At 37.8% G+C, this 22,351-nt stretch overlaps 1 protein-coding gene across 3 annotated transcripts in view; it reads left to right on the top strand.

The window, feature by feature from the left end:
- The window catches only part of ate1 (arginyltransferase 1), a 60,112-nt gene that overhangs the window by 15,980 nt on the left and 21,781 nt on the right, over nt 1–22,351 (top strand). Inside the window, exons 7-10 of one of the 3 annotated variants that reach the window (XM_023327542.1) lie at nt 2,434–2,562; nt 8,683–8,715; nt 14,348–14,529; nt 19,220–19,319. In XM_023327542.1, the coding sequence (XP_023183310.1) occupies nt 2,434–2,562; nt 8,683–8,715; nt 14,348–14,529; nt 19,220–19,319 (444 nt within the window). Of the gene's footprint in view, nt 1–419; nt 549–2,433; nt 2,563–8,682; nt 8,716–14,347; nt 14,530–19,219; nt 19,320–22,351 lie in introns of all 3 variants that reach the window. The other 2 variants (XM_023327541.1, XM_023327543.1) reach the window with 2 other exon arrangements.

The raw sequence follows: 22,351 nt of genomic DNA, 5'->3' as shown, positions 1-22,351 counted from the left end.
AGTTATTAAGCTGTTTTTAAGGGAAACTCTATTAGAAATATCAAGATATGTGTTGGCATAAAAATCAGATTTTGTCAGAAATGCACAGCAAAAATCCTTCATGTTACCCCATAGAAAATATGTAATGCTCTAGAATTTAAAGAGGGGGTTGCTTTCTTTTTACAATGACTGTACAAAAAACAATTACGTTGCAATTTTCTACTTTGAATATGAAATGCTTTAATTCGACATTGCAAATGTTGAATTAGCTATAAAAGATGTGCTAAGTCTGCTACCTGTAACTGTTCATTCAAACTTTCCCTGCTTTTTTATTTTTGTTTTTCCTTTATTGCCTTTTAATAACCTCTTATGTTTTTTTTCATCACTCTTTATTTCTCTGTGTGGAAGTTAACCCTTGTCTGGTGATATTCTTTTTGAAGGTGAGGCTAGTGCGCTCCAATCCCCCTAGCCAACAGTTCAAAGCCTCTTTCGACGCCTCCTACCAGGTGTACAAACTCTACCAGATGGCCATTCACAAGGATCCTCCTGACAAACCCTCCGAGAGCCAGGTCAGCGGGTGGTGGGCATAGGTCAACCCTCATCTACCCAGAGATGGAGGGACAGAGAGGGTTTGACAGTTTCAGCAATACATTTGAATCTCCTCTCTAGATTTATCTTTTGGTATTAACAGATGAGAAGTTCAGACCTGTCAAATTTTCAAAATTTAAATTTGAAAAGGTGAAATCGAAAAAATTAAAAACCTTTTCTAGAAATTCTAACTGAATTTTTTTTTTTTTTTGTGAGAGTAAAGACAATTTTTAGGGGAAAAATAACTTGAACACAAAAATCTGTTTTTAAATGTGGATTTTGCTAATAGGAAAAAAAAGCTATCCAAGCCAACCTTGCCCTATGTAAAATTATAATGAATTCCCTTGTTAATTCACAAATTCAGTTGCCCACAAAAGCTGAGCTCAAATTCATTTACCACACCAACTGCCTGCCCCGCAGATTTGCCAGGACTCTTTTGGAAAAAGAGGTTTTTAACCTCTAAAGGACTTTCCTGGTTAAATAAAGTTTAAATAAAAATAAAACGAAAAGAATCGAGAAACAAACAAACAACATAAAGTTTAAGGAGATTCAAGAAGTGATAAGATATTATTTGACATGTGGAAAGGATTACAAAGCAATTAAGAAGACGAGACTCCAGAAAACAGTGGAACATTAAACAATGTGTATATCAGGACATCTCAAAATTACTCCAACAACATATCTCAACGCCTCATGCAGGAGGTCACATGTAAACTCGGAACAACATCTAAAGCTCTGCAGGCTTCACCTGCCTCCATTAAAATAAGCATTCATGATTCAACAACAATAAAGAGACCAAAAAAGCATCCATTGGAGAGTTCCAAGGTGTAGGTGCTTCAGGTTCTTCAAGACCTGGATGATTTGTAGTAATTGATGAATCTATGAATTGGTTTTAGGTTACGCAGCATGACGGTGATCCACAGTGCACCAGCTAGACCAAATATTGAAAGGATTTGGAGTGACCTAGTTAAAGTTTTGACTGAAATCTGATAGAGATGCGGCAGCATGCCCTTAAGCAGGCTGTTCCAGCTCAAGCAGCTTTAACAGGGGCTGAATTTAAACACTGTAAATGAGAATTGGCCAAAATTCCTCTACTGCCATATAAAAACAAATAGCCAGTTATTACAAACCAGGGGGTGGCACAGGCAGCTAATGTTTAGCGGGGAAGTTAGTTGTTCACACACAGCCAAGTTGGTTTGGATATATTTTTTTACTCAATAAATTAAATAATATTGTTAACTAAAAAAAAAAATCTTTGTTGAGAGTGGTGTTTGTCTAAATCTGTTTCTGTATGAGGGTAGTAGCTTAAAAACTCTTAAACTTTGTGCCTTTATTCAATAGTCCTTTGTAGCCAAACTACAATCAGGTTTTAATTTCTTTCCGAGTGCATCTACACTTACCCTGATGTTTTTTGATGGTCATTATGGGGGTCTCTGGTATTAAAGACGAGAATGTTTCAGTCTGTCCGCAGTGATCTCTCCAAAAATTTCTGCTGTCCTGGACCGACACCATATTGCGTCACGGGTTTCTTCGAGCGATTTGAGTGAAAAACTGAGTAGTGCACTAGCCTCATCCTCAAGTTTCTCATCAGTCTCTTAGAATTTGATTTCAAGCTTCTGTAGAAGTTTGCCTTGTGCAAAACTTGCTAACTAAAATAAGTCTAACTGCATTACCACCTTGCTCAAACACTAACACATTATTGCATATCTAATGATGCCAAAGCGCTTGTTTCCTAACTGAGCATCCCTTCATCCTTGTTTGTTTGTTTTGTAACGTCTTTCTTTACTGTTCGTCTTCAAATTTATTGTCAATCCTCATAAACCCCAATCCCCTCCACCATGTCTCCTCCACGCCTTGTGCTTGAAGGTGAGGCTAGTGCCGGTGAACTTTGAGGACCCCCAGTTCTCTGCGTCGTATCAACAATCGGCGGCGCTGTACGCCCGCTACCAGATGGCCATTCATGGTGATGACCCAAGTGAATGTAGAGAGAGTGAGGTACTGCCTGATTAATATCCCTCACCTAATTGGAGGTTACTGTGGATGCTTCTAACAGTATCCTGCTACCTTATTTTTATTTTCACTTGTATTTCATTATAAATTGTTGGTATAAACAGGCACTTTAATTAGGTCCAACTATGTACAGAATTATGTTAGTCATGAAAAGTTTAGTCTGTGCTGACAAGATGGTAATAAGGAGGTTAGAGACTTTACCTTCAGCACTTTCTTGCAGATATCACACCATAAAAATGTTTACAAACCAATTAATTTATTAATCTCTTAATCTTGAAACGTACTTTTTACATCAGCCAGTTTATTATTAAAATGGTATTTAAAAAATCCCCATCCTTGGTATAGGAGTTAGTTCTGAGATAGGCGTGGAAGCAGGTTGGTTTTGTGTCTGGTGAATAACTTTTAGGTTGATTTGGCCTGAGGTATGGTAGAGTTCCACATAATCATCCTTTGTTGCCTTTGTATGCATGACCTTCTTAGGATGTTTTTTTTCCCCAGTTTTTGTCTCGGTAAGGTTTATCAATTTCCACATGTCAAAGTTTGTGATGGTAGGAGAATAATGGCTTTTTCAGCATCACTCTAGAACAACCAGTTGGCATGTAAATATAGTCTAATGGTTGCTATGAACACCATAGTTTTTTTTATATGAATATTTTTTTTACTGTCTTTATAAGACATTGGTTATTTATTAATAGTTTATGCTGATATGAGTTCCTAAAAACTTCTAAGTTTAAATTAGAAAAATGTTTCAGTTTCATTGAATTTGAAGGGGTTTTCAGTTGAATTAATAATTATAACATATGATATTGTTAAAAATAATAATTTCCTAACATTTTACATTGTCCCCCACTGCAAAAATGTACTCAATCAAAAGTTGCAATTTGCAATTTTCTAAATTCTTTTAGAATTTGGAAAATTCTAAAATTTTATAATTTTCTAAATTTAGAAAATTCTGATTCTAAGTAAAATCTAAATTTCTGTTGAGACCTATACAAATATTTATCAGGGACAATAAATGTGGCTGTCACTAAATAAACAGTTCAAGCTTCAGTCAACACATTACTAAAGCTTAGATATAATTAAGACACAGAAAACCATATTGTAACTTATTTGGTGTGAAAGTTACAATATAATTTATTTCTGTGTAAAATTATTCTAAAAGCTTGTCCAAGATTCAGAAATCCCATCCAACATAAGTGGGCCTTTTATCCCTCTAGGGTGGAAAAACAACCTTCTCCACCCTTCTGCCAGCAGGCTGAGGTAAATATACAAAATTCTACAGCTTGTAAAAGTAAGATAATTATTAAATAATGAAGGCTGTCAGATTGGGCAGACCGTGTCAGATTCCTGTCTGGTGCCAAAGCACTAACTCTATTTAAAGGTACTATGTGTGAATAGCTGCAGCTCGATATATATGGAACATAAAGGTGTGGTACTGCATCAGTGACTCTGCTCCCTGGAGGTTTTTTGCACAGATTTTTTTTTTTTAAATTGGTTTTCCATGCTGGATATGTTATGAATATAGAGGTTTGTAAAAGTATGGGGTGAATTATGGTTGGGTTAATTTCGCTTTAAAGAAAACTTATTCATTTATATGCCTCAGGTGTACTGTAGCTTTTATAGGGGACTATTCATTCATTCTGTTTACGTACTATTAACCCACTTTCAATGGGACATGTATAGGTTTTAAGGTGTGTTTGCACTGCAGGAATATTTTTCCAAGAATCAGGGAAGTTTTGTAGATTAGTTCTTTTACCCAGTTCCTTCATCTGTAGGAACCAGGTTCGAACTAGGTTAGTGAAGTAAATTTATGACAGAGAATGGCCCTGTTAGGGAGGTTGTATCCAACCAAGGATGGAGTTTTGTGGTGCTACTTTGTTTTGCATTTTTTTAGTTCTTGGATATTCCCAGTATTTTGTTTCAGTAATCTCTCATTTTAAGTCTTTGAGAAACTTTTTTTTAAATGCAATACGAGTAACTTGTTGCTTTGCAAATGCAGCATTTAAAGCTACTCACTCAAGTTGGGAATAATTGTTTCGAAGTGTTTGCATTCCAATATGTCAATAATATAAGCTAGTATTAGTGAAAATATTGAATAAATCAATTAAATGATGTGTAGACTTCTAATTACTCTATGGAGGTGAGGAGAGTAAACTATAGCAAAGTCATTTTTAGAAACCTCAAATGTTGCTGTTAGAATATTTTTATAAGTTTATGTTTTTGATTATGAAATAAGTTTTAAATAAATAAAAACAACAAGTGCTGCTGCAAGTGCATGCATGTGTTTTGTTGTTCTTTGGGATGTGTTTTGCATGTTAATACAAATCTGATGCTGCTTTCCTAAGGTCACTGCAGAAATGGTAAAGGCAGAGCTTCAGATTCGTGTTTGCAAGTCTTCCTGCTGTAAAACTGGAATGTAACAAATAAGACGAACTAAAACAAAACAGACTGTAAGAATAAAATGCTGGCTTAACATGCAAACCTGCTGTTTTTCTGTTTGAGCTCTGTTATTAATTTGTACAGTTTGATCCGTTATGGTTGCCACGCAAAGAGATTTTTTTTCTTTACAATGTTTTACAAAATCTACAGATTTTATTTTTTGACTCATCAAAGTCCAAGTTTTCCTTTTTTTTGAGATGGAGAGCTTATCAGGATTTGTATGCAGTCTGGAAAATTATAGAATTGTTTCACAGTTTTTTTGGTTTGCTTTTATTCACAAGTAAAGTGGATAAATAAATCAAATATCTGCCATAGTTTTGGATTTTCAGTCTTGTTAAAATAGACAGAGAATTCTGGTTATTGGAGTCTGGAAAAGTTGGCATAAAACAGGTCTTTATATTTTCCGCAATGCCTTTTGATAACCGCTCAGTCCTCTTCTTGCTTGCTTAGTATTTATTGTAGAATTGGTCTCATTTTATACAACGTTTTGGTTACAATTAATATGGTTCTGGGCCAGTCGACAATAAAAAAACTATGTGTTCATGCTGAGTGAAGTTAACCCTACCCAAAAGTTTTCAATCTTTAGAGATTATAAGATCCTAACAGGGGGAAGTGCTTTGTTTGTATAGGGATGTATGCATTTCCTGGCGAAGCATGATTGGAAAATAGCCAAAAAAATTTCCTCTTCATCTAATTTTAGTTTCCTGACAGAATTGAAGCACATACCAGCAATTATTTAGATAGGCATGCATGCACACATTAAGTCAAACAGTAAGTTGCTTAATGGTCTTAACTGTTTCACTGAGCCGTGACTTTCAGTACCTGCACATGTGGGAATCATTGTCAGAAAAACAAATCCTGCTACATCTGCATTTGATGTAAACAAAAACTCCTGAAATAATGTCTGGTGAGGATTTGGAAAAATTAGTAAAATAACTATTTGCAACATCTTGGTGCACAATAAGGACATTCAGCAGAACTCAGCAACCAAGTTTCCACTGTAACTCTACACTGGTTTGTTTTTACCACGCTGAGCTTTGCATGATATTACAAGTCTCTGTAACTTATTTGTATATACGTTAAGCAAAGCTGTAACCAAAGAGAACAAAATATTAACAGATTGTACTGGCATAACTAGTTGTTCTACTTATGCCTGTACATAACTGGTACAGGCATATTGTCACTTATAAGTGCAGCAGTTTGACTGTACAAAGATCACACTGATGAGAGAGGTTGAAGTAGCAATTAGGCTGAAGCAGATGTGTTTGTTTAAATGTACTGTATGTGTGCAAGAACACAACCGTGTGTGCTTGCAATGGCTGCTTGCAAGCTTTAATTGTACACAGATGGGTGTTTACTGTAAGAAAGGGAGAGTTGAGAAGGAAGAGATGGACTCCATGTGTGGATGCACATGAGGATGTTCCATCTGCAGCTTCATGGATTTACTCCGTATCTGATCAGAGAAAAAAAGGTGGTGCTATTAAAGTTATGCAGAAATCCTTCTTTTCTTCCTCCATGCCAGTTGACTTTGCCTTTGCATAAACTTCATATCTTGCAGTGACTGTGACGGTGTAGATTTGCATATCTGGGTTAACCTTGCAAGTGGTATAAGGAGGAGGAGAGACTGAGAAAACGTGTTCAGAGCTGAGGCACATTCCACGTATTCATTTGGATGCATTAAAAGTTTTAAATGCATAGTTAACGTTTAGGCTGTGGCTTACTAAACGGTACAGTATTCAACCACAAATTATTTTTTGGTATTTCTGTCTCACTCACACACATACAGCAGCCATTAATTTTGCAAGGCCCCAATAAATGATGTCATCTAATAACTGCAGCTGTTTTTCTGTTGGTAAACCAGCCTTTTCCCCCCCAGTTTTAACAAATGTTTTGTTTGTGCCTTTCAGCTATACTGAACATTGGAAGTTTTGCAGTTAGTAATTTGACTGGCAGAGCAAGGAGTGGAAAATTGCACTTTACTTGCATCTTGATGAGGTCTTCTGCACACCAGCAAAGCTGACTCAATAGAATTAGTTTCCACATTTCAAAAAGTAGTTGTTTGGAGCATGTTTTTTATTAGACTTGTATGCACATTATCAAAGCACCAGTTAATTCCATTGTTTAATAATGTGACAAATATGCCAATTACTTTTCATGGATGACATATTTGGTAAATTAATGTACAGCAAATTCAGATTATAATCATATTTGTCTTATATTTAAGCAGTCTTCCATTTGTTGTCTTTTTAATGTGGTACACATTGAAGTTGTGTGTAAAGGCACTGTGTAGCATTTTTAGTTTCACCTTTGCTTCTCACACTTTAAATGGCTTTCAAAACTTACATTTAAGGTGAGAGGATTTAGTTTGTTGTGATTTGTAGTTTGCGCCTGTAGAGTTTAGAATAGTCAAAGTGTATTGTTGTAGTTTTGGAAATATTCCAGCTATAAAAAAAAAAAGTTGACATACAGTATTCTTGCAGTATCTGGCACAACAGGAGACTTAAACCTGTTTAGTGATTAGTTTATCTAATGATGGCTTGACCTCTTGGGTTCACTCATGTATAGAACATTGCAGTTGCAGCCCAAGATAATTTAGGGCTATTAGTTGTGGATAAAGAAACAAGCTAGCAGTGGCACAAAAAGACACTCAGTCTTGACAAAGTTGCACACTTAATTTTCCAATTACTACATGCATATGAAGTAGCAATATCTAAATTTGTGCAAAATGTGCTTCATTCCTTCATGTATGGACCAATGTCAAATGATTTAAAACTGTGACAATAGCATAAGCTCTTAGCAGTAACTAATAAAGTTTGTTTAATGTCATTGGTGCTCACAACAGCTGTGGCCAACAAATGGAGGAACGCTCTCTCTTTTGGAAGAGTTGGGGATTTTGGCAGTAAATAAACTTAGTCATTATGTAACCTCTTAGTGTGTGAAACAGCTTTGGACAATATGAAACCCAGCATAAATTATGCCTCCTGTTTTAAAACTCTTATCTGCAGCCTTTGTGTCTATGTGTTTTATATTTTTATTGTTGTTTTTGTGAGACCTGCTCAACACACATCAAACTTTAGATTATGAAAATAAGCAAATAAGAGTCACGTATGTGTTTGTGAAATGGAATGCGACAGTATAAAAGTGAAAACTGTCCATCACTGCTATATTTCTAGTTTTGGAACGGATAATCTTGAAGGAGGCAGAATTTGTTTTCCTGCCCAAAGGCCAACACTACTCTAAACACACCACTCTCAATTCCTCAGCTAAAAAGAAGTACAGGAAATATTATAGATAATAGACCAAAGATGCTTATTTCCAAACACAGAGACCCCCACTGTAATTGATATCTGCTGTGCGTTTTAACGTACGTTGAGCGATGGATTTCTGACGTTGGCAGCGCTGCTTATTTTAGCTGTCATTGTGTCCTCTCCTAGACTGCAAGCCTTGGCCGAAAGGGTAAATGTTTTCATTTGTGTAAATACAGGCTTCTTTTATGCCTGTACAGAATGGAAGGTTCTGTGATGGCTAAGTCAGGAGAAAATGGAAACGGATAAACAATATAAGACGGCAAAGGAGATGTGTATGGTTTTCATTTGTGCCTATTGAAAAGAGTTGGTGACCCAGAAAACTAACAGTTTCTATCGTCTCTCTCCTTTCCCTCCACAGTTCCGGAGATTTCTTTGTGATTCACCACTAGAGGTATGTATTTTCTTTAACTTGTTGACAGTTAAACAAAACTTTTTTCAAAATGTTTGTGTTTGTCCATATACGTTATCTGGAAGGATTTGCTCCAAGATTAAAGACTTTTTATGGTCTTACAAATCTCAATTAAAAACAGAAATATCCTAATGAAAACAACTGTTCACCAGTTTTCCTGGTCTACCACATATGTTCCCTTTGCTCGCTCTCCGCCAATGATCCTTCAGCTGGATTGAGTGGGGTTAAGATATTCAAGAAGGGGATTCTTTTGCATATTTGGGGGGTTACTTTAGTCTCACCTAAGTAGAGGGGGGAAGGAAAACTGAGAAATGTGGTCTCCAGATTGCACAAGTACTATTGCACTCAACTTGAGGACCTCAGAACAGATTTTGCTCTTTTACAGAAAGAACAGAATCACTACCATACCACTACCGTTACGTTATATTGTGAGACATAAATTATGAAGAAATGCATCAATTTTTATGGCCATCAGTTTCAAGCCTTACATTGCCAGTGAGAATTTTACATACACTCATACAGTTGACCTGTTCACAGTTCAGTATTCTTAGATTTTTCTGTGAAACATAGCTCCAATTTAGTTTCTAAAGTTAGCCTATTTGCAGATGTTTTCATAGAGCATATTTAAAGTATTTGAAAGAAAATGGAGCTTGAGGAGCTGAAATACCTTGCCAAAATGCAATGGCATTTCGTGTGCATTGTCGGTATCCCCAAGAGCGGAGATAAGGAAGTCCATGGATGTTAGCTTCTGGTGTAGTGCTAAGACATTTTCGACTGTCTATATTAATGCATTTTAAGGTATATTTGTAGTTTGAACTATTAAAATAGGCAGTTATTAGCATTCCTATGTGGGGGTCTCAAGTATATGAGGATTTTAGCCAAAAATGGTATAGTTGGAAATACTAGCAGTCTACTGTAGTCGGCAAGAGGATAATATTAATTTAGGGCTTTTGAAGACGCATTTTAATTCTTCTTCTCCCTGTGTCTGTGGAATTAATATACCACAGACAACTTTAATTACTTTTAAAAATTTTAATTGAGTCTAAAACTTTGAGTTTATGATGAATTTTCTCTAATCCAAAGAGACAAAGTATAAACACACCCTCAAAGATACACACCCAACTCTCATACTTATATGAATATCATTTAGCAAGTTGCAGAGTAACCAGACAAAAATGGTAGCAATCACCAACCCTCTAGCATATTTTTTGGGGGTATTTGACAAGAATTGGTCGAGTTCATTGAAATTGTTAGGTTTTCTTAGCCAGTATTTTTATCATGGCCTATAAATTTTCAACAATTTTGAAGTCAGGGCTGTGTGAAGGTTACTCTAAAAACTTGATGTCAACATGCTCTATCCTTTCTTAAACCAGTTTTTGTGTGTTTGAGATAAATGTCCTACTGGAACACTCAATTGTGTCCAAGTTTCAACCATGTAACTGCTTGTGTAACGGGATGTTGAAGAATTTGGAGGTAGTCCCTCCATCATTATTCTGTTTTCTTTATGCAGTTAATCATAACCATTGGCAGTGAAACACAACCTCAGCATAATGCAACCATCACTATTTTTGACTGTGCAATGTTTTTACATTTGAAAGTCTTACCTCAATTCTTTCAAATATACTTGTAATTGTGACCAAGAAGCTCAATCTTTACGCACCAAAAAGATCCCATGTCTGCTTCTAAGGTCAATTTATGATTAAAATCTTACTTGTTTTAAAAGGTAGCTATTTAGATTATTTAAAATAAAGGAAAATTACTAAAAGGCACTTAGTTTTAAGCTTCTGTGTTTTCACTGCAGGATATGAACACACCACAGACCCGGTGAGCTCCGTCATTGAGAAACACCAGTGGCCCTGTTGGGTCAGGACAATTACAGCAACAATTAGACCCCAAGACGGGTACTTATTGGAGCCACTTTAATGGGTTTGACGTCCAGAAGCACATTCAAACAGACGGACACAAACACAGTCACTCCGTTTTGTCCCGTGTGGCCCCTCAGGTCTTCACTAATGAACATCATTAGTGTTTATAGGAAACAAGCTTTTATCACCTCGTCAAAGCTGGCGACCAGGCACTCTGAATTACACAGTTCAGCACACATACGTATACGTGTTCACGCAGTGGCACGCTGCCTAACACATTTTTCTGCCTGGACTGTCTCCTCCCTTCCAAACGGCCATCTCCTTTTCATTTTGCCTCCTCTTGCACAACTTGGTTTTATTACTTTCGATGATCTCCTTCTCTGTCTCCTCCTGTTCCTCTCCAAGTGTTGAGTTATCATGCATAAAAATCTGCACTGCTCTGCGTGTTGTTCTCCATCTGTCTCTAATCTGAGAGCTATTAGAGCACACACACATACACACAGACTCTCTCCACATGGACCTCCAAACCGTGTGGTTCAGCTCGCATGTAAACCTGCATCTCTAAAGTGTTTGGAAAAACTGCATAGTTACAAATGCAGCTGCAGCTGTCTGACCTGTGTGTTTATTTGTTGCCGTTTCATTTATTCTGAATTATAAAGGATTCATGGTAAAATCCAGGTTTTTAACCTCACCTGGATCTTTCCTTCCTCTCTTTTCGCAGCACATTTACATTAGTGCCATGAGAAGAACAGTGGCAACTCTCAAATATAATGAGGAATAGTCATGCTGAGTTTTGCAAAGCTGGAGGTGGCTTAAATTTTATTAGCTGGACTGAACTCAAACTCCTGCATTATGTGCTCCCTATCCTAAGCTTTTTCTTAATTTGTCTGTCTGAGCTCTTAATACTATGGTTGGTAGATGATTCATCACATTCTTAGTGGTTTGTTCTGTGAGATCCTCTGTGTTTTTGTGGAACTTTTGTGGGGCCTGGCCTAAAACCCCAGTGAGAAATAAAAGTATTTACTGTATTTGAAGTAAGAAATTAGTTCCACAAGATCTTTGAAAAGCATACAGCCACCCTGTATGAAAAATAAAATTAAATATGGAAACATTTGTAAATTATGACCCTACTTTCTGTAACATAAAAATTCAAATATCTAAAAATAAAGTTTTTTTTTTATTGGTTTTATTGGTTGTATGCTTTGACATACTCCATTAAATTTAAACATACAACCTTTTGTGTTTAGCTAAAAATCGCAAACTTTAAAAGCATTCATTTCACTGTTTATTTAGGCATAAAGACCTCTTTAAGTTTTAAACTTTACCTGTGGTTTCTAAACTTTGCATGATCTAAAGTGTTCCAGCTGCCAACAAAGCCATTGTTTACCATACAGCAGGCTGTTCTAAAATTATAAATGTAACTACAACAGCATAGAGACACACAAGACATTGCTAAAACTACAGACAGGCCACAATTCTAAAACACTGCAGAAAAACAACATCATTGTTCACAACTTATTCTTCTGTTTGCTAATTCTACTGAAGGAATCCAGTGAAATAGGAGAGAGCTCAAACAAATCACTGATGGGAGATGAGAATTGATTAATAGAGAGATAGAGATAAATCTTTGTCATTGTCACAAGGACAACGAAATTTAATTGAGTGAAATTGCATAGGAAGGCGATGGCCAGGCTGCTTGTAGATAAAGATGGAGACGATACTAAGCACTGTAACTGCACAGAGCTGAATTAAATACTATCACTTTCAAAGTTTTTTAAATTTGATAGTGTTAACTAAACATTACTTCAGAAACAATCAAAAGGTTGAAACCATCATGGTGTTCACCCACCTCTTCCCTCTGTTCTGCATGCTTTCCACATGTCCTTGTGTTTCGGCCATATGTGAGCGATTTGGGACTACTGGGAAAGCTGGCAGGTGGTTTGAAGTGTTCAAGGGAATGTTGAGATTGTTGTCACAGTGGCAAGGACATGACCATTAAGCTGTCGTCTGAGGTGGCACACAGGTCAGTCAGATGAGATCTGAAGTGGACGGTGCATGATTCATAATAACATTCAGGCTCAAACACATCATTGTTCACAATGATGGGGTGGGGTACTCCAGGTGAGGTAAAACAAACCATTTTGTGTTATTTTCCATTACTAAGAGCTTGTAAATGACCGAGTGGGGCCTCTGACAAAGACTCCAGTGTTTTTGGAGCAACTATTGGCTGGAAATAACAAGCTGCTCTATAAACAAATAGTTGTGTCTGACTCTGGTGTGAATGGTGTTATAAAGGTGATCAGACCCGTGTCTGATTTTGAGTGACCGGCTACATCTAAGAAAACCATCAGCTCTGCTGGAACTATGTATTTCAGTCTATGTGCCTTATTTCTGTTTGGTCAGGTTTAATTTGGTCAGAATGTGGCCCCAGCGGATCCCTGGATTACTCAGCCAGCTCTCTCTGTGTTGTGATAACTGGCAGTGTCTGCCGCTTAACTGCGTCCAGATGAATGTTGGCTCAGGAGCAGGATCCTGTTACTAGTGCACTGAAGAAAGACGTGCACACACACACACACACACACGCACACGCACACACACACACACGCACACACCCCTACACATACATAAATACTCCAACTTAACATGACTTTTAACCCTAACCCCAAGCCTCTGGTCTTAAGCTGTAGGGATAAAAGCGCAAAAGTAGTTTGATTGAAAAACCCAGCATGCAGATTCTTATGAGAAACAGTGTGTCTGTGAAAAACATAAGCATTTTGTTAATAGGATAGACTCGAACTCGTGGGTGCACACCTACACCCACATTCTTCGGTGCCACATGGAATGAGCGGACGCAGATATATAGTAGAAAGCTTGGCAGCATGCCACAACCGCTTGGTGGAATGGGTTTTGCTCACGCAGGTTCTTTTATTAAAAAGTCCTCTCCTGGAGAGTTTCTGTGGTCAGTCCTTCACGTCACCCAGCCGCAACCCCTCCTTGCTCCAGCTTTCACTCCACATTTGGGAACCATTAGCAGGCTAAATGGGAGGCTACTGTACACACCCACTCATAATGCACAAGACTTGGCCGAGAAATACAGCAGTTATAATACACCATTATACAATTGTGTGAATATATATTTAAGATATAACGGGAGCTTTGTTTTTTACATTTTGCTGCATTATAACCACACAATTCAATGTATTTTGGTGGTTTTAATTTAGTGAACATAGACAATGTCAGGGCACATGCAGCTTGTGAATGGCATCATTAAGACCACACCAGGCAGGTCATGTGAAGTTGTGGAAAATTCAAAGTAGAGTTAGGTAGTCAATATCCTAAGCCTTCAATATCTCATTGGAAAGATTATGGCTCAGCTGCAGACCTACAAATATGAGCAAAGAGAGCATTAACCAGAGAAGCAACCATAGTAACTCGGGAGGAGCTGCAGAGATTCACAGCTCAGAATGAATTATTTGTAACTTGACAGTTATTGTTACTATTTGCACATTCCTGAACAAGCCACCTGTGAAACATGGTGGCATTTCTATGCTATGTGGATGCTTTTCTTCAGCAAGAACAGGGAAGCTGGTCATGTTGGGTGGAGAAAAATCCTTAAAAACATTTTTTTTTTGTTATGAAGGACTGATAGAGGTTCATTGTCTAGCAGGACAGTGACCCTAAATTATTTCCATTAATTTATTCCTTTCCTTTGTTCCTGTTTTGTTATTTATTTGTTACTATTTCTACAGGCAGAACATCCTCCAGATGGACCGGAGATGGGATACGGCTCCTTCCACCAACAGTACTGGCTGGATGGACGCATCGTAGCCGTGGGAGTGATTGACATCTTGCCTGCATGTGTGTCTTCTGTCTACCTTTACTACCACCCAGACTTTACATCGCTGTCTTTAGGGTCCTACTCTGCTCTCAGGTCAGTAATTCCTGGGCAACAGAGAGATCTTTGCTTGCGGAGGAAAAACTTAACACTAGCTATTGTAGACGATTAACTTCTTTTGTTGATCTCTCTGCTGCATCTCAGCTGACATTTTTTCTCTTTCTATTTGAGCTGTTGAACTGTTTCCCACATCATAGGCTCTGTTATGCTTTAGGTAAAACAAAAAAGAGGCCCTTTCTTCAGAGTTGATTGGTTGCGGCAGTGCTCTGTTTGTGGTTCAGCTGACGACAGCTCTCTCCTCCAAGCTGAAATATTAGAACGCAATCACACCCTATAGGCACACACATCCTGCATTTCCTGTAAGATGTAATTCAATAATGTGAGAAAGACTTTTTAAAATATTTATTCTCAGAGGTCGAAGACAGAGGTATGTGTGCGTCATTTTCAGGTGTTGCAGTGTGAGCTTTGGGTGTCTGGGCATAGGTACAGATGTAATCTTGCACTAAATCAGCGCAGCAGAGGTCAAAATATTTGCTGCTGCCTGAATAGAGGGAACTCCCTGGTCATCCTAAGCTCACAGTCTCCCATCACTTATTATTTTAAGAGCCTGAGTCTAAGAGTAACACAGACAGCTCTGTGTGGAGGAGGGAGCCAGCGGGACTGAAATCCTCCCCCTTGTTTACAGACACCAGAGTCCGAGCTTTTGATCTGCTCTGGACACTCGAGTCTGCTTGGCTTACAGACTGTCTACAACCTGCTGCACAGAATTTGCCTGTTCTCCAAAGCACTTTTTACTAATTAAAGTCTAATTAAGTATGTTCTGGAGGAAGCCCATGTACACACACTCATTCTCTGTTGTCAGCCCACATCTGACACCACCTCAGAATGAATGTACATTAGTGCTTCATCTGTACATTGCAGAGGTTTTCTGCCTTTTTCTCTGTTTTCTTTATTTTAGCGGTTTAACACTGATGATCCATCAATCTGATAAAAGCCTCCATCTTTGCCATTGATCTGAGAAGCAGAGTCTGCTCTGTCCCTTCTTTCAGTCAGCCACAGTGTCACATTTCCAGTATAGTAGATACATAAGCGTGACTTGCTAAAGTATTCATACCACTTTGAACTTTTTGACATTACCACAAATTTGATTGTTCAAGTGATAGTACAATCACTTCATGTGATTGTACTATCACTTCTATCACTATCACTTTTTGTGGCAAAAAGGGAAAATAATTCTAGATTTGCAGTTCTTTGTATATACAAAACTGAAAAGTGTGGTGTGATTTTTACTATTCAGCGCCATGACTAAATATGTTGTTAAACCATCTTTTTGCTGCAGTTACAGCTGGGTCTATTCACAAATTTCTAAGTCTTGGAGAAACCGGTTTGAAATGGATTCATGTCTGAACTTTGATTGGGTCATTCTGACACCTGAATATTCTTTCATTCATACCTTTGCATAGTAACTCTGGCTGTATGTTTAGGGCTGTTCTGCTGGAGGGCAACCTCCAGTTCAGCATAGTGCTGATGCTACCATGCTCCGCAGTGTTATTAGCACAGGATGTGCCGTGTTAGGTCTTTCCACCCATAGCATTTTGAATGTATACCAATCAGTTGAACTTTGGTCTCGTCTGATCAGAGAAGCACCTTCTTTATGTTTGCTGTGTCAAATTAATGGCTTAAGGAAATAAAAACGGGAAATCTTTTCTCGCCACTCTTCCGCAAAGGTCAGATTTGTGGAATGTGTGTCTAATATTTATTCCAGTGGCAGATTCTTCACCTGAGCTGTGGATCTTTGCAGCTGCTCCATAATTACCATTGACTGTTTTTGTGTCTGATCCACTTCTTTCCCTCCTTTCAGATTAGGTGGATTTTCAGTAGTGTCATAGTCTTTTCCATTTTCACATGACAGGTTAAGTAGTGCACTGACTCTGAGAGATGTATTTTACTGAGATTGAATTGTTCTCAGGTGGGCTCTATTTACTAATTAGGCAACATCTTGAGGCAAATAATTGCACTGAATTTTGTACATAACATCAACTATCCATAACATCAAGTTTTTGGGTAAAGGGGGTGAAAACTTGTGTAGAATCTGTGCAGTCACAGTAATTGTTATCCAGCTGTTGTAATACTGTCTGACTCAGCATTTAAAAATCGCTAAAGGTGTTCATCAAAGAAAATGCTTATTTATCCTGTAATCATATTCTGTCAGCTGTGCTCTTGTTCATTTGATCTGTTTTGCTTTTTTTTTTTTTACATGTAATTCAGTTGTGAAACAGAAGGGGGGGACACTGAGACCTTTCATGTGTACAAGCTTTGCTTGCTATATTCCAGGCCCAATGGACACAGAGAAGAGCAGAAACAAAAAGCCCTTTATTGAAGTTCTTGTGGCATGAAACAATGCTGTGTTTTAAAAGACATGTCATTTTAAAGCAAAATTCACTTTTTAAGACTAAATTTAGAACAGCTTCCATTTGGGCAAAACAACATTGTGATATACTGACTCCAGTGTAATTACTGATATGTTTATAATCGCCTCTGTGTGCTTTCTAATTCCTCTTTTCTTGCTTTATGATCCAGATTCAGCAAGCAGAAAAATCATATTTTAGAGTTTTCAGAAGGAAATGCTTTTGCATGCACTGCAGATCTGGAGCCAGCTCCTAGTGGTGTGCACTGTTTTAGGCCCTTTGTGTATATATGCACATCAGTATGAGGGAAGCTGTGCAGGAGCAGAGGCCTTGATAATTGGCTTGTGCTGGAGTGTCAGATGGCTGAAGAGGGGATAATGGCAGACTCAAGCTGCTGCCATGGGGCTGGAGGTGGGGGTGTGAAGGCCTCAAGTAAAGGGGGAAACATGGCTTTTTGTGAATGGGCGCCTCCCCTCTCTTGACCCCCCTCCTCTAATTCAGGCCTGCCGGGCTCTTTTGTAGTAAGGGGATGGGAACCCAGGAACCTGGCAGAAAGCGGGTGACCTTCTAGCACCTCGCTCTCTCTGCCTCTCTTCTCCATCCCTTTCTCTTTCTTGACCCTCCTCTTTTATATTCTCCTCCTGCTCTCTCGCTCCCTGTGTCTCCCCCTCCTTTCTCTCTGGCTTCCTTTGTCCCAAGTGTTATTTTTCAGTGCATCTATTTTATTTTAAGGCCTCGTTCTCTGTGTCTCAAGCATCGTAAGAAAAGGGAGCACTCCCCCTTTATTTTAGTGGGTGAAGCACAGAGCACTGGAAGGAAGAGAGAAACAAAAAAGGGAGCAAAAAGAGAAGCTTGAATTTAGGTATGGAAGAGGAGAGGAAATGGCTAAAGGAAAGAGGGCAAAGACTTTGAGTAAAAGGATGCAATTAAGGAGGAAGCTATTGTGGAAAAATAAAGCAGGCAAGACATTTACTGTATTTGAAAGTGGTGCATAAATCCTGCAGGTTCTTAATCTTTATTCTACACACTCTCTTCAGTTCCTTTTCTCCACCTGAGGGGTTAATGCTGGTAGAGGAAAGGCGGTTGTTTTTCCATGATGAGATGAGTCCAAGAAAAGCAATGGGTGTTTACTTCCTGAGCTTTGATAGTGGTCAAAGCTGCTAGAACCACTTCAGTTTTCTAATTTATTCGATATATAAATACTTCATAGATAAATTTTTAAGAAAATGTCATTTTTCTTTCTTAACAATTGGGGTACATTAAGGAGTACTACAATTAAATGTATTTTTCTTGCTTTTCAAATGTACATAAAAACAATCATGCAGTTATTCATACAGTTTTTTGTTTTTTTTACTCGTTTATTTCTACAGAGGCAAATGTTAAGTTGGGTTATATCACACTTGAATATTTATAGCATGAGCTAATTTGCAGTTCATGTCCCTAGTTGGGCTTTTGGTTACATAAAACGCAGCAAATTTTTGTTCAAGGTTTAAAATGCAAATATAAACAGTAAAAACAAAACATTCATCAGGATTAATGCAAAGTAAGTTGGTATTAATTTGCCATGAAATTCAATAGAAGATGCTTGTGACTTTTCATGACTTAATATTTGGTCCAATCTAAGAAACTGTTTCAGATTTAATCAAAATGGAGGCAGTAAAAGTTATAGAAGTTTTAATTTTACAGGTCCACCTGTTGACTCCTCATATGAGGAAGTCTGTTTGTCCCAGAAGGTTTGTACATAAAGCCATCTTACAATTCTCACTTGATACTCCATGTGTTGCTGAACCAGTAAGGGAGATCAAAGGTTCATGGAGCACCTGAGGAACTTGTCATAAAAATCATTTAAAATAGTTTGAAGTTTGAAAATTGAAAGAAAATGTCAAAATTTGTTGACAGTGATATGATTCAATAGGCTTCCTAACCAAGATCCAAATCTCTCAATTATATTTCATCTCTTGGAGCTTGATAGTTGCATATGCTTCTTTTGAACAAGAGGTTCAACAGTATTTGAAGTGAGACAGAGATCAGGGAATACATGAACATGTGCAGGTAACATAATTTATATTTCAACTAAAAATACATGGAACAAGACCTGAGCCTTGGTGTACACCTCCATTTATTTTTTTCTGTTATCTTAATATCATCTGTTAACATTTTCAGGCACAAACATATATGTGGGTCATTTTAATATTGTTCAGAAAATACAATATGCAAAAAATAAAACATTTTGTTTAATAAATTAAGATTAATCTCTGTGCAGCTTTTTCCTGCAAAACTGTTTTTACAAACCCTGTTTTTATGTCTCCCCCTTACAGGGAGATTGCTTTCACAAGGAAACTGCAGAAACAGTCCACCAAGCTGTGCTACTACTACCTGGGCTTCTACGTCCACTCCTGCCCCAAGATGCGCTACAAGGTATCTTACAGTAATATGTACACAGTGTTTTCAGAAACTCAAGGCTCCTCACCTCTGAATATGAATCCCTAACTTTGAGCAATTTGTTTCATTTTGTTTTTACCCCCTTATGAAAAGTACATCCTAACATCATAGTCCTCTTTTGTTCACCCCTTCTGGTTTCAGTGACTGTGAGAATCTTTTCTTACCAAATACATTTCTTAATTAAGAAATTACAAGAGCTATTTCTTCCACTAAAACAACAACAACTGATGTCCATGTTCAGGGAGTATAAACCCATTTATAAAAACACAAAAAGAAACTAAGAGATTAAAATGGGTTGCTTTTTCTGTTACAGTTCTTGTAAAAAGTAATTACTCCCTTGGATGTCTCTTTTTATTTTTGTTGTAAATAAATCACTTTCAACAAACATGTTGACTGGATAAATTAGAAATCACTTATTCAATCTTATTTTAGGTTCATATTTTTATTTGTCATCATTTTTGTAGGAGTCAGTTTCTACTTGGACATTAAATGATTTTTTTAGTATTTATTTTTGTAAAAAAGCCAGATTTTGTTAATCATTACTGATTTGTAAAAGCAACAAAAGGATGAAATATCCAGCAGGGTGAATACATTTGAGGTGCAGAAGGGCTCTACGAAGAGCTAATCCACACCACACAACTGTTTTGGGTAAATTGCTTTTTTGTACCAATTAACATACTACTGCAACCATTTTTCTCCTCTGAAGCAAACTATTGTAGCTATGTTAAATTTGGTTTTAGTTCCCAAAGAATTGGAACAGTGTGAGACTTTTTCAGCCAAATTTTCTGGGAAAATCCCAAAACTTGACTCAAAATTTTTGACATCATCATTTAAAACCTGCCATCCATATTTTTTATTCAGGGTAGCATTGTTGTACATTATTCAGTTCATCACTAGTCATTCCTTTCGCTTTTATTCATTCACACCATCCTCGGTTTCTACGTTAGATGTTCCCAGAGATTGTTCCTGTCCATGGGAGACTGATGTGCTGTTGAAGATTATGGCAAACCGTCATATCTTTTTATCTTTCATCTTGCTTTGGGTTTGCTTCACGCGTTGCTCAATTTCTCAGTTTGACAGTGTGTGCAAGGAATGCACATGAGTGTGTTATGTTTGCGTCTCTGTGTTGAATCTTGATCACAATGTTTGTCTGAGAACTTGCGCTGTTACCACAGCACCTCACCCTCTCACACTGGCATTTACTACCCCTCCCCCATATCTTTTCTTGTATGTTTGTCATTGCAGCGTCTAGCTCACAACCTCCCCACTTCTTCCTATTTTACCCTTGGGGAGGGAACACAGAACAAGGGTGAGAAGGTTGCCCATTTCCCACCTTTAGACTCTCTCTGTCCCACAGAAAAGCACCCACGCTCAAACATGCTCCCAGCAACATGCACAGTGTTTTGCTCCTCTGTCTGATTTGCATATATTCAGTTCATTAATGCACTGACATACTGGGACATTGTTTGACTCTTTTAAGACTTCTTTGGTGTTGTGTTGGAGGTTTACTGGTTTTGGGATCTCACGCTTCCAGTCTCTTTAGTGGACAAGTTATAAGCACTTGAACCCTAGCGGGCACCACTCAACCTATTCCAACACCATTCCACTACTTGTGGGTCCCTCTTGTTTCAGTCGTGGCTGTTTTTGTACTTCAGATATTTCTGGTAGAAGATAGTTGTAAAAAATGTTTGTATTAAAGTGCCTTATATAAGGAAAACATCAGTAGTGCAGAAAAAAAACAACAGTTTGAATAAAAGGTTATAATAGCGACTCTTTGCTAGACGAGTGTACAATAATTTCTGGTTTTTTGAAATGCTAAAACCTTGGGTTGACCATCTACTTAATTTTGTGTTTATGGAGTTTATACAGGGTGCCAAGATATCCTAATATTCTAAAATTTGAGCAGATTTTAAATACTACAAGTTTCTTTTGAAGGACGAAGTTCATATTTCATCTTTCATTTACCATGTTTTAATAAGTATGGACAAAAGAAGAGAAAAGTTTATTTAGAAACATGTTGATGACTTTCCAGACTTGAATCCTTCTTCTATTCTTCTTCTCTAACTATTAGAAGGGTCTGCAGTCTGTGGACTTGCAGGTTCTTTAGGCCTTACCTTGTGGGTAATAGTAACTGTGGCCAAAAATTTTAAAGAATTTAACAATATTTTTAAATATCTGCATGGTTTTAAAAAATTTTTTCTTCTTTTTTTTGGCACCTTTCAATATCTAGAAACAGTTTTACCCATTCTTCATTGTACATTAACCACTAGAACAGAGACTCGTTCTGGTCAGGACGTTTCATACCTCTCAAGGACTCCTTATAGATCCCATCTACTGCAGCATAATTATCAGATACCACACAAGAGGAAAGTCCTTCAGTTTCCTTTAGACACATAATTTGTGTCCAAAAGAAGCTGCAAAAGCTCCCAAACCAGAGCTGCAAGAACAGAATGATCTTATGTTACTCTTGCACCCCTGGGAAAGTGAACACATTTCTTGCAAAGTATATATTGGACTGTAATCATCAAAAATAGTCCAGCAACTTGTATACTTTGAGTCTGGTGTGCATAAAGTCTTGGATACTAAAAGCTTTATTGCCCAGTCTCTTATGCTACTATATCGGTTGTATGTCTGCATACTTTCTGTCGGCATGATTGTACTGCTCATTTAAAGTTGAAAATCTCAATTTCTGTTATTGTTATTCTTGAGCTGTTAATTTGGAGGAGAATCCTTTCGGCTGGGTTGTGTGACCAGGGAGACGGCCCCAGGCGAGATGATCTTGTAAGCACTGCCAACGGCAGGACATGGTCCTGTAGGGAAGCCTTAAAGGGCCCTCAGAAGACTTGAAGTACAGCCAGAAGCTGGGAGGATGCCTGGCTGGTGTCAGACACTCTTCTTTGTTCCTAAAGCTGGGACTGAACGTCCCACAGAGTCTCACTGGTTTGGCTGGCGGTTTGACGTGACATTCTGCCCCTGGCTTCTGTCCCTGGGCCATTTGCCCTCCCTCG

Source organism: Xiphophorus maculatus, chromosome 22 (genome assembly GCF_002775205.1).
Source record: "Xiphophorus maculatus strain JP 163 A chromosome 22, X_maculatus-5.0-male, whole genome shotgun sequence".
Classification (NCBI taxonomy): Eukaryota; Metazoa; Chordata; class Actinopteri; order Cyprinodontiformes; family Poeciliidae; genus Xiphophorus; species Xiphophorus maculatus.
Note: the sequence above shows the minus strand (reverse complement) of the source record. Positions and strands in the feature narration are given on the sequence as shown.